Raw genomic sequence first — 15,138 nt, forward strand, 5'->3', positions numbered from 1 at the left:
AATTTGAATAGGAACCTGCAGAGAAAGTGATTTCGCTGCCGAGTTTTTTGTGTTAATGTAAAAATCAATCTATTCAGGGACCCATATATAAAGATAACACAGACAACAGTAGCCATTTTAATTTTACATATATCAATAAATGGGTCGATCATATGTAACACTGATTCAAACGTCTGCAGGGCGGTGATCCCTGATTGGTAAACTTGTACCTGTGAAAGATAATGTATTCGTGTTTCCTGTGGAAGCTGGGAAAGCTCTCACATTGGAACTGTGCATTGCCTTGACTGGTGTGTCAAAATGTTTTTTTTAATTGTCATTTTCACGTTGTCGTCTGCAACAATACCCTAACGTCCTTGACGCACCTATATGTATAATAATACTCTTCATGTAGGCTTAATCTCGAGTCAACAGATAGTTCGCTTAATTGATTATCGCCGAGACTTTTCTTCTCATAAATTTTATCGCTTTCTGAGCATACGTACCTGAAAATTGTAATTATTTTTTCTTTAGTTCCACTTTATTGAACAAAATGCGTTACAGCCTTGTGATTATCATGTTTCCGTGAAAGCGAGCTCCAAGGTCAAGACTTGCTCCGAGGCAAAAAGTTAAACCTTAACCGAGAAAGAGAGTCGTATACTGTTAGCACCCGTTGACGATATTTCACGCCACATGTTGATAAACCGCAAGTACTACGATGCGCTGTACACTATCCAAGGATTCGTTAAAACTTGGATCTGAAAATCAGCCTCACGCGGAATGTGACTTGAAAAATTTAGACCTCAGTTAACCTCTGTGTACACCACAAAGCTCACATGTGCTTTCTCTCGTTTTTTTCTGCAACTATAATAAAGGTACCCAGGGGTTCGGCGTGGAATATTTCCTCCTCCCTGGACAAATCAGACAGGGCTTCATTGTATTTGTCAAGGGAAAACCTATGGATGCCAAAGGAGACCGCGGTGCCAGTCACGCCAAAACCCCGGGCGAAAACGGACAGGAAACGCCTGATTAGGAAAGAGGACCAGTCGCTCAAATTTACCGTCAGTGACTACAGGAGACTCGGATTAACTGTCGATCAGTTCTGTCGACCTCTGTTTTTCTTGGTGTTTCTATCTTTCAACATTTATTACTGGGCGACCTTTATCAACATGGAGTCGGCGACAAAGGACTGGGTATGAGTTCGACTAAATTACTTGGTACACAGCATCAGCCCCGAAAGGGCATACATCACCAAAGTCAGACGCCGTGCTCTAAATAACATTGCCGTTTGATTATATCATGTCACCCATATCACATAATTCCGAGCAAGTTTACTATTTATCCTACTTTTAACCAAATGTTTAGAAAAAAGCGTTTTCTAAAACACCAATTTTATATACAATGAACCACGCCTTTTCTGTCACTGATATAAATCACAAACCACTTTTTCGAAACTCTGTGCACATCCTCATCTAACTGCAATGGTCACGCTTTTATTAAAATGATCATAACAAATGTGAAAAAGGGTACCCTGGAAAAATGTAGGCCGAACTCATCAATCTTTCTGTCATAACATGTACAGGAACAGGAATAAACACGAATCGCATGTACCATTAAAATTGCGAATAACTACACCAACTTCATTTTATAGCCTGTTGGTAGGACATTGATATCTTTTCCATCGTTCTATTCGAAAACTATTCCAATATACAAAAATAAGTAGATCTCTCACAAACCATTTTCTGACGTTATCAAAATCAGTTTAACACAATATAATGATAATATTATGATATGTATGTGCTATGCGTTACTAAATCGTAATATTTTTTATGTTTTGTGAACGGTGATTTTAAAAATTGCATCATAAAATCTATAATTAGAATATCGTAAATATGTTTCACTCTGGAAGCAACCCGTAGCTGTGCGCAAACTTTACATGTATGTGTGAGGGCGGTCGACTATCTCGTTGCCGAGCCCGACATTAATTGTATAGCAACAGGTTTCGGGGACAAGCACGCGTGACAGCACAGTTGACGCGCAAAACACGTACTGATCGGTATATGGTTGAAAGTGGCGAGCTTAAGTGTAGTACACGTTGAAATGTTGTCATTGGGAGAGATTTTGTGCGGATCAGATAGTCTGCCAGATCTCCAAATTCCTAGCTACACGTATCTCAAGGTCAGTGTCAGATTAATTGCCAACGGTTAACAATACAGTAAATTACCAACAAGTCTGTATGATGTGTACACTCGAAGGTTCATGTAATTATAACTTTTCCAGTTCTGCATATTGAGAGTAACATTTGTCATTACAATGAACATTTGATAATATCTAATAAAAGTACGGTCCGATTTTTTAGTAGAAATTGCAACATCACCATTAAACGGCCACAAAATTGATGGTTTACAGGGACTACAAATAACACACTTTTGGAAAGTTTGTAATGACCAACTTAGGTGGTCACTTTCAGTGCAAAAGTTAACATGCAAATTTCTTTTGTAGATCTATTTGAAAGAAATCAATATCCTTTTGTTTGACAAAACAGGTGCGAAAAGACTCCTTATTTTCCATGAAGTTATTGTGTATCACTGGCTCTAAAATTGTTTGACAATTTCACAAAATTGATATCTCCTCTCTAAATCAAGTATTATTTTTCAAATCATTCAAACTTGACATTAAGCACAGTCATGTCCTCAAAAGTACGGTTTGCAAATTTTTATTACTTGTCTACAAGTTTCTCTGCACATGGGAGACTTTCCAGACATCAGTGAGGAACCTCCGAGGATACACATCATAATGAATCATGGGATATTCCATGCAGAGTGCGCGCGGTTGTTCCTCAATGGCGTTGCAAATGCTAGCAACGATTCAAATAAGATATCGATGTCACGCATAACATTGTATTTGTAGGTTTTAGAACCAGAATTTTACAAGAAAATCTGCGAGACGTCTTTTTTCACGGTTTCCTTTATATCTTTGAAAAAAGGCGATATTTACATAAACTTTGTATTAGCTTTTAAGTGATATTTGGAACTGTATTAAGCGTTAAGTAGAACTAGAACTTAAGTATGAAAAATATCTCACCAATATTGGGTAAAGCATCAACTGTACGAGGATAGGTAAGCTACTCTTCACAAACCACATTTAAAGCAATATTCACTGTTTACAAATGAGTACATTCACATGACAAGCTAAGTACCACTTTGCCCCGTTTAAACCAAGAAATCTCCATCTTGTCACCAGACGATGGCAAGAATGTTTTGCTTTAATTGTCCACTGATTCAGTCATCAAAGTATGACTCATCGTCTGTAAGTTAAAAATTGCACACTGGGTTTACCGGGTGCAATGTCCGTTGCCAATAACGAGGGCAGACATCAGTATTTAAATAAATTTAATCGCTTTGTCTTCTACGTTGCATTTCGACATAAGAGATTTTGCATAAATGTTACCGCATGCCTGTGTCTATAACCCTTTTATCTTTCTGTTGTTCTAATAATGTATCTGTATAGTTTATGAATTATTGACTGTGTCTGTTCGTCTTCTTGTTCAGTGTTGTTACATGTTTGCTTCTTCACATGTCTATCACTTTATTATCTTCTCTTCGTACACTTCTTTGTCTCTGTGTCCCTGTCTATGTATGTTTAAGATCTCTGTATGTTTGTCGCTGGCTCCGCTTGTTTCTGTTTGTCTCTCTGTTTCTGCCTCTGTTAGCCTGTCTCTCTGTCTATGTCTCTTATGTTTGTATTTTGGCTCTCTCTGTCTGACTCTGTCCCTGTCTGTCTGTCTGTCTGTCTGTGTCTGTCTGTCTGTCTCTCTCTCTGTCTCTCTCTCTCTCTCTCTCTCTCTCTCTCTCTCTCTCTCTCTCTCTCTCTCTCTCTCTCTCTCTCTCTCTCTCTCTCTCTCTCTCTTCCTTAACAAGTCTTATGCATTTTGGTACATGTGTACGAACATTACATGTGTACGAACATTACAGGGAATGGTAATGTCTTTAATTTTTTAAGAGTACGAAATGAGATTATTTAAAATTAGCTCATTTAGCAAATAGCATATATTAGGAAAGCCATTCAACATTTGTGACGTAGTTTATGTTCCACATGAACTTGTTCAGATATCACGAGACTACTGTAATATATTACATGTACATAGTATGGCAAGTAGTAGAAATCAGGCTGTAGATTGAATCAGTAAAATTAATGCATAGATATGTCTCACTACGCATGTATATATTTCTATTTATATTACTATGCTAAATCAAGAGAATTGTTGGGGGGATTTCATTACCTTTAAGTCAATGTAACTTCCTATGAACAGTACGAGGAGTGATTATTTCACTCAGTTTGATTCGTACAGCGAGAATCCATGACAAGTGCATCATCGAAAAATTATCTTGTTAGGAGTAATTCTGATCTCTTTTCAGGATCTGACCTTGTCCAATGTGGCTTGAGTTTGAGCAAATAAAGTTTCCTTTTTTAAAAAACAAATTGCAAACGTTCTATTAGGCCATCTTTTCTTATGTGGTAATAACACGATAGGAATTAATCCGGGATACTTGGATGGTGAAGTAATGTCTGTTTAATCTACAAATGTAGGCTCATCTGCTTTTCTTTTTAAGTTAAACACTTGTTTGTATGAGTAATTTGTAATATTGCAACATTCAGCTATAAGGCACCTAACATTATTGAGAAATTTGAAAATATGAAGATCCAATCATCCCAAATTAGTTACAATCGTGTTTAACTTCATAAATTCATAATTATGGTTCTCACGGACATATAGTGAGCAATGCATGCCAGCTCTCTGTTCGACGGTGAGACTTGACGTTCTCACTGGCCACAGTGGGTGACACTTAAGACTGAGTCCCACCAGTTAGAATTTCAGTGGGTTCCATAGTACAAGTGTCAAGAGTCAACAGTCCGAATTTCCGATGTCACAGGAGAGAACCAGGCATTCAAACAGTTCCCATCACACAGTTTTGTGAGGAGAAGAATTTTCCGCTTGCTAGCAATGAGAATGACTGTCACACATTTCTTGTCCATAGTGTATGGTACAATACCTACTACAGAATACATTTGATACTGTACTCGATGCGGGCTTTGGCGGTACATGCATCATACTGTACAGTATCGTACTGGATCTAGGCACCAAATTATCATCAGCACTGTACTAAAAACGTACGGTGTTGTCTTGTCGCTTGCAGTGACGTGCATCTAATAGCCTTGCTTTGCGTACTGTCTCCAGCAAAGGACGGCCATGTATGAAATTAAATTATACTGAAAAAAATCAGCGATATGATTACTTGAAGCAGAAAAGTTCTTCATCGCACTAGATGCGAGCACATAGGCGCAAGATAGGAAATAAAAGGTCGATGACCCTGCTCAGGCTGTTTTGTTCTCTTGTTCACCACTCGAGCGCTTTATATTTGAGGTATACGACAGTTTATGAACTTGAGAATATTTCTCTAAATTTACATAAAATACGCTGCCATCTCTTGCAAGCACATGACATGCTCCTATCACTTAAGATTATACCTGTATATTTATTTCTCCGACAATTATAAAAGCCTATCTTTATTAAATAGATCAGGTGGGCGCTTGTTAGAGGGTGCATACAAGTAGAGTGGCTGCAGGAATATGTATGTCCCGACGCAGCTGGATTATAAACAAAATGGCAACTAAGAGCCTATTATGCACCGCGAATTTCAAACGATCATCATATGGTGGCCGAGCATTCTCTCATGCTGCACCCAAACTCTGGAACTCTCCGCCATTAGTCATTCGCCAAGTTCCAAGTCTGGGCATCTTCAAGAAAAGACTCAAGGCTCATCTTTTTGAAAGAGCATATAGTGTGGGCCATTGAGCGCAAGCGCCTTTGAGTGTGACACTGTACTGGCGCTATACAAATGTTTCTGATTGATTGATTGATTGATTGACGGCTAGAGCGCAATTCGAAAATGAAGGGCGACGGAGCCTTGAACTTTACAGAGAGACACAGGCCACAGACAAGTTCTCCTTGTCTGTTTACAGGCAGACAAATAGCCAAGGGCATAAACTGACAGACAATTGTAAATAATGTAATTTATCTTACTGTGTATAAAAAAGCGCATACATACATACATACATACATACATACATACATACATACATACATACATACATACATACATACATACATACATACATACATGCATGCATGCATGCATGCATGCATACATGCATACATACATACATACATACATACATACATACATACATACATACATACATACATACATAAAGCTGAGAGGCATTTGTTGGCGCTTGGAACAATAATAGACTATTACAACTAACCGTATGCGAACGCGCGTAGGCAACCTAACATAACGAATCGAGGACATACAAACCCTAGAGAGACTTACCTGGGTGACCCCTGGCGAAAAAAGGGCAAAGCTGCACACTTTACACGATCGAGTGTCAGAGAAGAATGCAAGTTTCTAAGTTACAAACAAATGACACACTCATTGAGCGTGTCATAAGGAAACAGCTACTCTTATAAAGAACACATTACGACAGTGAGTTCTCAGACTTGCAAAAAACTACTCGCGTTTGAATTTCTAGGACATCTATCACCTTGATATTCAAACGCACATGACCAGAAAGATTACGGTAATTTGTGAGAACCTGCTTGTTTTTTTGACCGGCTGAAACGTGAAATGGCTGACAGCGCTGACGCTCTGGTGGGCCACGGCCAGGCCATCGAACCGACGGCAGACGGCAGCACGAACGAAAATGACCGACAAGGGAAGTCGGTCACGTTTCATGACGTTGAAGGTGAAACCACGTCGGCGGGAGAAGACGGAGGAACGTCCTCCCCAGGAGATGAGCCTCCGTCGGTGGGAAACGATGACACGCCTTCAGATAGTCGATCCGATTCGACTGAAGCGCAGAGACCACATTCTACGATCGAAATGACCATGGACCTGACCGAGGAGCAGGAAGACGACGGCCACCGACCAAGCTCAGGGGAGGTCGATGTCAGTAGCAGCGAGGACAAGGACGACAGTGACCTTGAACGAACGGTGATTAACATGCTGGAAAACATCGGTAACAGCGACAAAGAAAACGAACCAGACATGAGCGAGGAAGAATTTCCAGCCCCACCCTCGGAGGCAGAGATCGCCGCGATGCCGTCGGATGAAACTGCCGCTGTAACGGTACCGACAGGCTATTCTGATGATCACGATGGTGGGGCTAAACCTGAAGCAGGACACCAAAAAGTGGAAAAAGCTGATTTCGGTGGACAGGTAGTCAGGGGAGTTGACATAAGTGATTTACCACAGGACGCTCGACCTGGGTTGCGATACGAGCCCATGCATGAACCAGGAAAAGTGAAGGTGAGGCGTCGAGTTTGTTTTTTTCCAAGGCAAAGCAACGTCATTTTCTCAGGTAACACTTTAACGTTAGCGCGTCATTTTGTTCCGTTAAACTTCAAATTTCACATTTCCAAACTAAAGAAATAAGGTCGAATTTGAATGAAAAACATAATGTACTCTATCTCCCTCTATAAGAGGATATATCATATATTGCCTCTCGTTGACGTCATGGTATAAAATGTAAGTCCTGTTCAAAATGGCCGCCAACGTCGTCAGTGCATGTACGTCCTGTGGGCGTAGTATAAAATGGGTGAAAAGAGCCTTGTCGTGATTACTCCATGTAACACTTGTAACTAAGAGTTGACATAAGCTAAGCTAAAACTTCCATTCGACTGCTGACGACGGAATTGCATTACTTGTACAGTCAAGTGGTAAAACTCATCAATATGTCAGATGTACTGTAGATTTGCTGTGACCTTTTTCGGCATTTTTTTCCCACTTTATTTTACGTTAAGTTGTACCACGTTTACGTAGTAAGTTGCGTGAGTGTTGTTATATTCTAAACAAAACCCACGCCAACAATGCCCATTAGAAGTTTCGTAATGTTTTGCTGAGGAGGTCAAACTCGCTATTGTACTCTTTTTGTGAACAATTACCTGTAATTTTGTACATCATTATAGTTAAAAAAAATGAGTCAAGCAAGTAATTATAAATAAACCCACATGCGTAACCGAAACATTTATTGGAGGTGCGGGCCCACAAAAACAGTTGAACTATTGTTTGGAGAGCCAGACTATTGTTTGAAGAGTCGGTGGTCACCGCATGTACTCTTAATTTTCAAGTAGTGCACTCACTAAATAGTTTCACGTTCTATAGCTTGCTCTAAAGTGAACTTTAACCCCATGCTCGCATTGATGGCCCCGACATGCATGGCAAAGAAATAACGACGCCCATTCATCAGCTCGCTTTGCATGCAACATGAGTAAATTGGAAAAACTAACAATAGCGCTTGAGTCATGTACCATAAGGTTCCAAATCTAGGGCTCAAATTCAATGAAGCTTGCAAACTGACCAGCGTAATGCTTGTTATTCTTGTAGGCTGCCGATGACAAGCAACTTAATGATAAGCGCCCGCAATCCAGCGTCGAAATTGTTTCTGGAATGACATAAAAAAGCCATCGGCAAATAAGTTTACCGAATTAACAAGATGTGCCACGATCAATGGTAAAGTCGTTTTCCTTAAAACAGCGCCAACAGACTTTTCATTTGTTTTAAAGATCTAAGATGTTTGAATCAGGAAATTTAAGTAGTTTGGCACGTATCGCTTTCCGGATCGATATGAGTCGGAAGACAAAATGTTATATATCAAGTTGCAAAAGAGTCAGAGTGGAATATAATCTTTAGAAAGCCGAAGACCCAACGTTACAGAAGCTAGCTGACCAACGCGTACTTGTACGTGTATTGTAACTTGTCATCTGTAGTGTTTTGTTGTCAGTAGCCACTCACTGAGATGATTTATCGAACAACGCGGCAATTTCATTTCCTCCTTGAAGCGCTCTGAGCATGCGCACTGATCCAGTCCACAACGACGGTTCTCTCGAATGGCAGGGTCGCTGAAGTTTTCATTAAGGGCTACAATAGTACCGAGGGGCGTTTGTCAAAGTTCAAAAGATTAAGGTTGCAGAACATCGGGTTCTTCCAAAAGTGACGTTTGTAAAAATTTAATTGTTTTCTCAGATTTGTTCGATTACAGGCATGTAGCAAAATGACCTCCTGTGAGATTGAGTTTGAAGATTCCGCCAGTCTGAGTTACTTTTTCAGTAAACCGACAATGATAGCTGCACATCCTTGAGATTTTTATTGCACAGTTGACAGATTGCGTATTTTAATGTAATTTGATACACACATGAGTTAAAGGGATACAGTCGTATCAAAGGTCAAAGGTCGTATGGGACCCACACGACCAATATAAACGCTGTATCCAAGACACAATGGTGATTGATAAAAGTTAAAACATGTCTGTCATAATCTAAATCGTATAATTTAAATGTTGCAGCTATGATGATGAGGTGCATCCAGATGATATCGTGCACCAAATACATTGTCTGTAAAAAAGAAACTCGCACAGGCGTAATTCCGATGACTGTTTCCCTTTAAGGTAGTTCACGCCTTGAAAATGAAGGACTCAAACTTCAAGGTTAGCTCAAACTTTCTCCAAGGAATCTTTCAGCGCCTCCTCTTAAAAATAAACAATAGAAACCCGGGATCACAGTGCAAATTGTGGTACTACCGAAACAAATTATCCAATTTCTACCGTTATCATGAATTGGAAATGACCGCCCTCCCTGTTTTGTCTGTATTTGGGGGAAATAAAATTCCCGATTTTCACAAAGCTGAGCCGGTAAAAACTTTATTAACTCCATAAGCTTCAAAATGAGCCTCCACAAGCGATAGACCTACAAAATATCGCAAAAGTTTGATAGTCCGAATATCTATCTCCGGCGCGAATTCTACATTAAGATATTATGCGCCTCAAAAGAGAAAAAATATAAACATTTGCTCAAACTTTCATTTTCAAGAATGAAAATCAGGGGTCAAGGTGCAGAATTGGTACTAGAGAACAATTTACGTAACTAAGATTTGAAACTCAAATGTCTCCCCGAGAGAGAAAATTAATTTTTTTTTCTCGAAAACACTAATTAAGACGAACATTTTTTTTTACTCCAAGAGCTTTAAATGAGCCCTCGCACACGTGACGGTATCGGGAAAGAATTGTTAAAATGTGAGAGTTGAAATATCTGTCCCCGAGGCGCATTCTACCTTACGGTATTATGACCGCACACGAGTAATGAACGTTTATTTGATTCATCAATCACAATCGTTAAACAATCTTATTTTCCACTTTTCTTTTATTTAATTCAGCGCTTCGTAAAGCCAACCTATCAGAGCATGATAGACCACGGCAAACCCGGCCCTCAAAAACGAGAGCATCGGGAATTACTCCCCCTAGGAGGCGTTCTTCACAGCGGGCAGAGGTTCGACTCCGGCGAGTACAAGACTGCCAAACTCAAACCATGGGCGGCTAGGCAGAAGGCGTCAACAAGGGCTGCTTGGGCGATTGGTGTGATGAGTGTCCTCGTAATGCTCGCTATAATCTTCGGTTTTATGTACTACTCACTTGGTAAGTAAGGATTATCCGATAAGATCGAATACACTTGATTATGAACCTAGATAGCAGGGTCGACTCGGAAACATATTTTATCTGATTACCTGGAAGGGGTACTCCTGATATTTTCATACGGGAGTGTACCCTCCCCCTAAGTCGAAAATATATACCCATGTATAGTCCAAAAATATGACCAATTGTTGAGGATTTCCTGACAAATTTGGCGGAGTTTTCATCTTTATCCTTTTGCATGTGAAGGTTTTCCTAAAGCGTGGGATATTTCCTTCAACATTTGTTATTGACCCATGCTTAGGGTTTTTAGGATGAAAAATCGACCAATGTTTAATGATTTTTTTGTGAAAATGTGACCCATTCGGGCGGCACGTACCCGCGCACACCATTTCTATGGTAGTATCCCCTTCGCCTGAGGACAGATTCTTTTATCAGTGGCGGGTAAAGGTTAGACTGAATGATCAGTCACTCAAGGGCGCTCTCTGCTATCTCAGTGTAGAGAGCGCCGTCGAGCGACGGATCTTTCAGTGTAAGTGAAGGGCTATATCACGTGCGGACCCGGGGTCATTTTTTCCCAAGAGGACAACTTTTGTATAAAACAGTGGGCAGGCGAAAGGAGTAGAATTCATCTGTTTATACCTGGAGATGACGATTGAGAGAGTAAAAATTTATTGGAGAGATAGTTTTGAGCTGTAGAGTGTAGTGGGACACTTATACAGAAGGACATGTGGAAATCTTTTCCCGGAGTGGGAGTGGGGATCAGAATGAGATCACTACTGAGCAGCCACTTGTAAACATATTTTACTTTGTATTAATTCCCCTTCGAAATGTGAGCCTATTCAAGATAACTTAGAATAGTACATACGTCGTCATGAAAAGCTTCACTGATAACGGTTTTTGAAATATACGCTAGATGTATGTTTTTGCCCTTTAAAGTATGTTAAGTTAGATGTTTAGTAAATGTAGTCTACCACAAGACACTTTCCCGGCTTTTAGCGCTCGACAAAACAATACAGTTTCACAGGGGAAATTATTTGCATGTGTCTCGATACCGCCGACTTTAGATTTCATCCTCTACTTTCATTCTCACAATGTTTAGCAGATTACCGAAGGTATTTTCACGTGTTTACGTGAACAAGAATCCGCCTTTGCGTTCGGTCTATATTTTATCATTTTAATACTTGAAATTCTTGACTGATATTACTTTGCTTCACAGACAAGAAGACTGTGGTGATGTGACCGCTCTCCAGGGTTGCACAGATAATGGCCGTTGTTCTCAGACTTCTGTCCGTCGGTCTACTCGAGATGATGTCGATGCAATCAGTGTCTTTCACTAACTTCGTCCGTATCTCCTTGTTAATATATGTAAATAACACTTAAATGTGGGTCAGCGCATGAGATTAAATGTGAACCTGCCTAAAATATTTCTCTATGCTTACGTTTTACTTGCCGTAGAATCGACACACTGTGTCTTACAATCATGTGTGATCTAGAAAGTCACTTTTGTGACAGAAATTCAAAATATTTACACGGAACAGCAAATATATGGGATGTACGTATACTATTAAACAGAATTGACATTTAATTGCTGCGTCATCGCGGATTTTCCTGATGACATTCAAGGTGTCCTATTATTGATCACAGAATTGAAATGGTTTAAAAATTTATATTCGGAAAAAAGACAAATATACAGGTATACTTCAAACTCATCAAGCACTGTAAATCACTACATTAAATTAAGAAATAGCATCAAATATTGACTTTATCATATTTTTTGAACTATGGACGGGATATAAGAGAAGGTGTCTCCATAATTCGCATCTTGTAGTCGTTTGTGTCGCCCACGTTTACAAAGCCAGTTAACCGCCATAATTATAGTGGATACGGCATTTGAATGAAACGATTTTTCGCGTTTAGGACCATGCAACTATATTCACTCGTTGATCACACAACATTAGAGATCGCAGAGGCACAATAACGTGCACTGGACGGAGCGCATGTCACAGCATGGTGTACGTAGAATATTATTAACGCAATATTTGAAGTTCAAGGCTGAAGGTAGAATGCGCCCCGGGGACAGATATTCGGACGCTCAAACTTTCACAATTCTTTTCTGATCTACCACTTGTTGGGGCTCATTTTAAAGCTTTTCGTGTAAGAAAAAATTTAACCTACTCAGATTTTCAGAAATCCGAAAGTTCATTGTTCTCCATAGAGTTAACATAGGGATGGCGGCTATTTTGAATTTCAAATATCGGTAAATCTTCGGTAATTTGTTTCTCTAGTACCAAAATTTGCACGGTGACCCCCTATTTTTATTCTTGATTTTGAAAGAGAATGGTTGAAAGATTCCTTAAGGAAAGTTTGAGCAAAAGTTTAAGTCTTTCACTTTCGAGGCGCATACTACCTTAAAATGACGGGGTATGCAGTGTAGAACGCCATGTATCAAGAAGACAACTATGCCGGTATTAAGTATTGGATAAATTACAAATAATAAAAAAATATAAGAATGTAATTTCAGTTATGTAAATAAAAAATATATGCCTCTCGATATTTTTTGGGGCTGATAGTATCTCTGAGAAGTCATCTGTTATATGCGTCATGTAATGCGCCTCTGGTACCGAAATTTGCAAGATGATCTCCGAATTTTATTCTTGATTTGCATGAGTAATAGACGGAAGATTCTTTGAGCAAATTTTGAGCAAAAGTTTAAGTCTTTCACTTTTGAGGCGCATTTAAGCTCAACTCTCAAGTGGGTTTCATGTACCGTCACTATACGATAATCGACGCCGGCCGATAGCGCCTGCTTTCTATTCTTCTGGCAGACAATAGAGCCTTTGAATTGACAATACGTGTACGCTTAATCTAACATATTGCATCACTGTCTAAACGACGGTCAAACCGGTGTTTTTCACTCGATGAAACATATTGACCAATTCTTAAATTAATGACAAATCTTCAACGTATGTCGCAGTGTTTAAACACTAATGCCTCGTCGACCGTCAATTTCAGATCATTTTAAAGTGAAGTTCATTTAAATTCAGGGAAAAAAGGCTCTAAGTGACTAAATAAATTTAATTAACATCTGTGAATTACATGGAGCACTGTACGATCAAATCACCAGATGTTCCGCCAAGAGAAATTGAAGGCCTTATGACTCGGGAAACAATCGCGCATTAAAATGGATAGAGGAACGTACCATACAGGGAGTCCCGTGGGAGTTTCACAGACATGAAGAGATATTGCAATTAATTTCCTGGCTTGTGTCTAATGCAAGTGGTAAGCGATATTTCTAATCCTGGCGCTCATTGTTTGACGTTTTGTGAACAATGACAGCTATTAACGTGCGATTTACATTAAACTAAGCGAAGCGTCACGGTGTATTTTATGACAAAAGTAATATTTTGCCGGCTGTCATTAATTGCCTTTAATGAAGACAATTCTTAATGGTGATGAGGCGCACTGTCACAGTAGAACCTAAACAGGAAATTGCTCCCTGAGTGAGAATGTCCGTTTCAAAGTGAAGATGTCAATTTTACATTAACACATTTGAAACTAATCCAAGTTCAACTCCATAATAATTACAATGCCTTTGGAATGATAGCCATCGGCGATTCAATTTGAGAGAGAGAGAGAGAGAGAGAGAGAGAGAGAGAGAGAGAGAGAGAGAGAGAGAGAGAGAGAGAGAGAGAGAGAGAGAGAGAGAGAGAGAGAGAGAGAGAGAGAGATTATGGACGAATGGCCCTTCCACCTCATTACAGATATGTCAGTGTGGTGTATGATGGCTGATACGTTCTTAATTTTAAAATTAGATCATATTATTTTGGAGCTACGATAACAAAGTATTAATTTTCTTAATGTTCACACTCTGACTGTAATAACATCGCTGTGTCCCCAGGAAACCTATGATAAGCACACGTGTACATAGATACAATCTGCTAATAGTAAAAATAATAGTCACTCTCATAATTGCCACGCAACATAAATATTTTGTTCGTGTTTGTAATGAGCTCACCCGTAAGGCCTTCAGCGCGAAGACAGACAATTTTTTCCGAACTTTCACGTACAGCAAATTATACCAAATTATACCGCGCAAGCCTTGCTGTGATTCTACGTTCTTGATAGATCTATTTGTTCTCGGCCATGTGACAAATATGTTTGTGACGTAACCATTCGTAAATGACCTCACTAGAATAATTGGGAGCGATCATTTGCATGATAATGGCTTTAGAGAAAATAAACAAGGCTACACCGAGATCATCAAATACTGAAAGTCTGCGGTCAATTATCAATTTATATTTACGATCAATTATCAAACAACAGGACAGCGTTGCCAACTTTAATGCAAAGGTCTGTTATACTGAGCACGGAGTGTATACTTTCTACATCGCAACGATCGACATTCATCGAATTATAATAATTTATCGATGCATGTTCAATTCGGCGGACCAAAACGCATTTTAAAATGTCATACTTATTCGTTTACACGTTGAGGCGTCTTCAAGTAAAAAAAACCAAACAAATGAGTTCGTTTGATGGGCTTTCTTGAAACTCTATCACATACAGCTCCTATGACATAATGCTATCGCTTTTGCCGATGCAGCGTCATACAAACTATTTCTATATATGAGAGCA

The 15,138-nt window shown here is 39.4% G+C and overlaps 2 protein-coding genes across 2 annotated transcripts in view; both read left to right on the top strand.

The window, feature by feature from the left end:
* The window catches only part of LOC139115859 (glycine receptor subunit alpha-2-like), a 49,218-nt gene extending 44,760 nt beyond the window's left edge, over positions 1–4,458 (top strand). Inside the window, exon 9 of the mRNA XM_070678262.1 lies at positions 852–4,458. Coding sequence (XP_070534363.1) covers positions 852–1,175 — 324 coding nt within the window. The 3' untranslated portion in view covers positions 1,176–4,458. The remainder of the gene's footprint in view (positions 1–851) is intronic.
* Positions 4,459–6,406: 1,948 nt separating this feature from the next.
* On the top strand, positions 6,407–13,081 carry LOC139115861 (uncharacterized). Its single transcript, XM_070678263.1, has 3 exons — positions 6,407–7,346; positions 10,248–10,506; positions 11,720–13,081. The coding sequence occupies exons 1-3, from the start codon at positions 6,666–6,668 to the stop codon at positions 11,740–11,742; spliced, it is 963 nt and encodes a 320-aa protein (XP_070534364.1). The 5' UTR covers positions 6,407–6,665; the 3' UTR covers positions 11,743–13,081.
* The last annotated feature ends 2,057 nt before the right edge of the window (positions 13,082–15,138 follow it).

This window comes from Ptychodera flava, chromosome 17 (assembly GCF_041260155.1).
Source record: "Ptychodera flava strain L36383 chromosome 17, AS_Pfla_20210202, whole genome shotgun sequence".
NCBI lineage: Eukaryota > Metazoa > Hemichordata > Enteropneusta > Ptychoderidae > Ptychodera > Ptychodera flava.

Coding starts and splice junctions, on each gene's coding strand:
- LOC139115861 (XM_070678263.1), top strand. CDS start 6,666: ATGGCTGACAGCGCTGACGCTCTGGTGGGCCACGGCCAGGCCATCGAA. Junction 7,347..10,247: donor ATGAACCAGGAAAAGTGAAG/GTGAGGCGTCGA, acceptor TATTTAATTCAG/CGCTTCGTAAAGCCAACCTA. Junction 10,507..11,719: donor TTTTATGTACTACTCACTTG/GTAAGTAAGGAT, acceptor TTTGCTTCACAG/ACAAGAAGACTGTGGTGATG.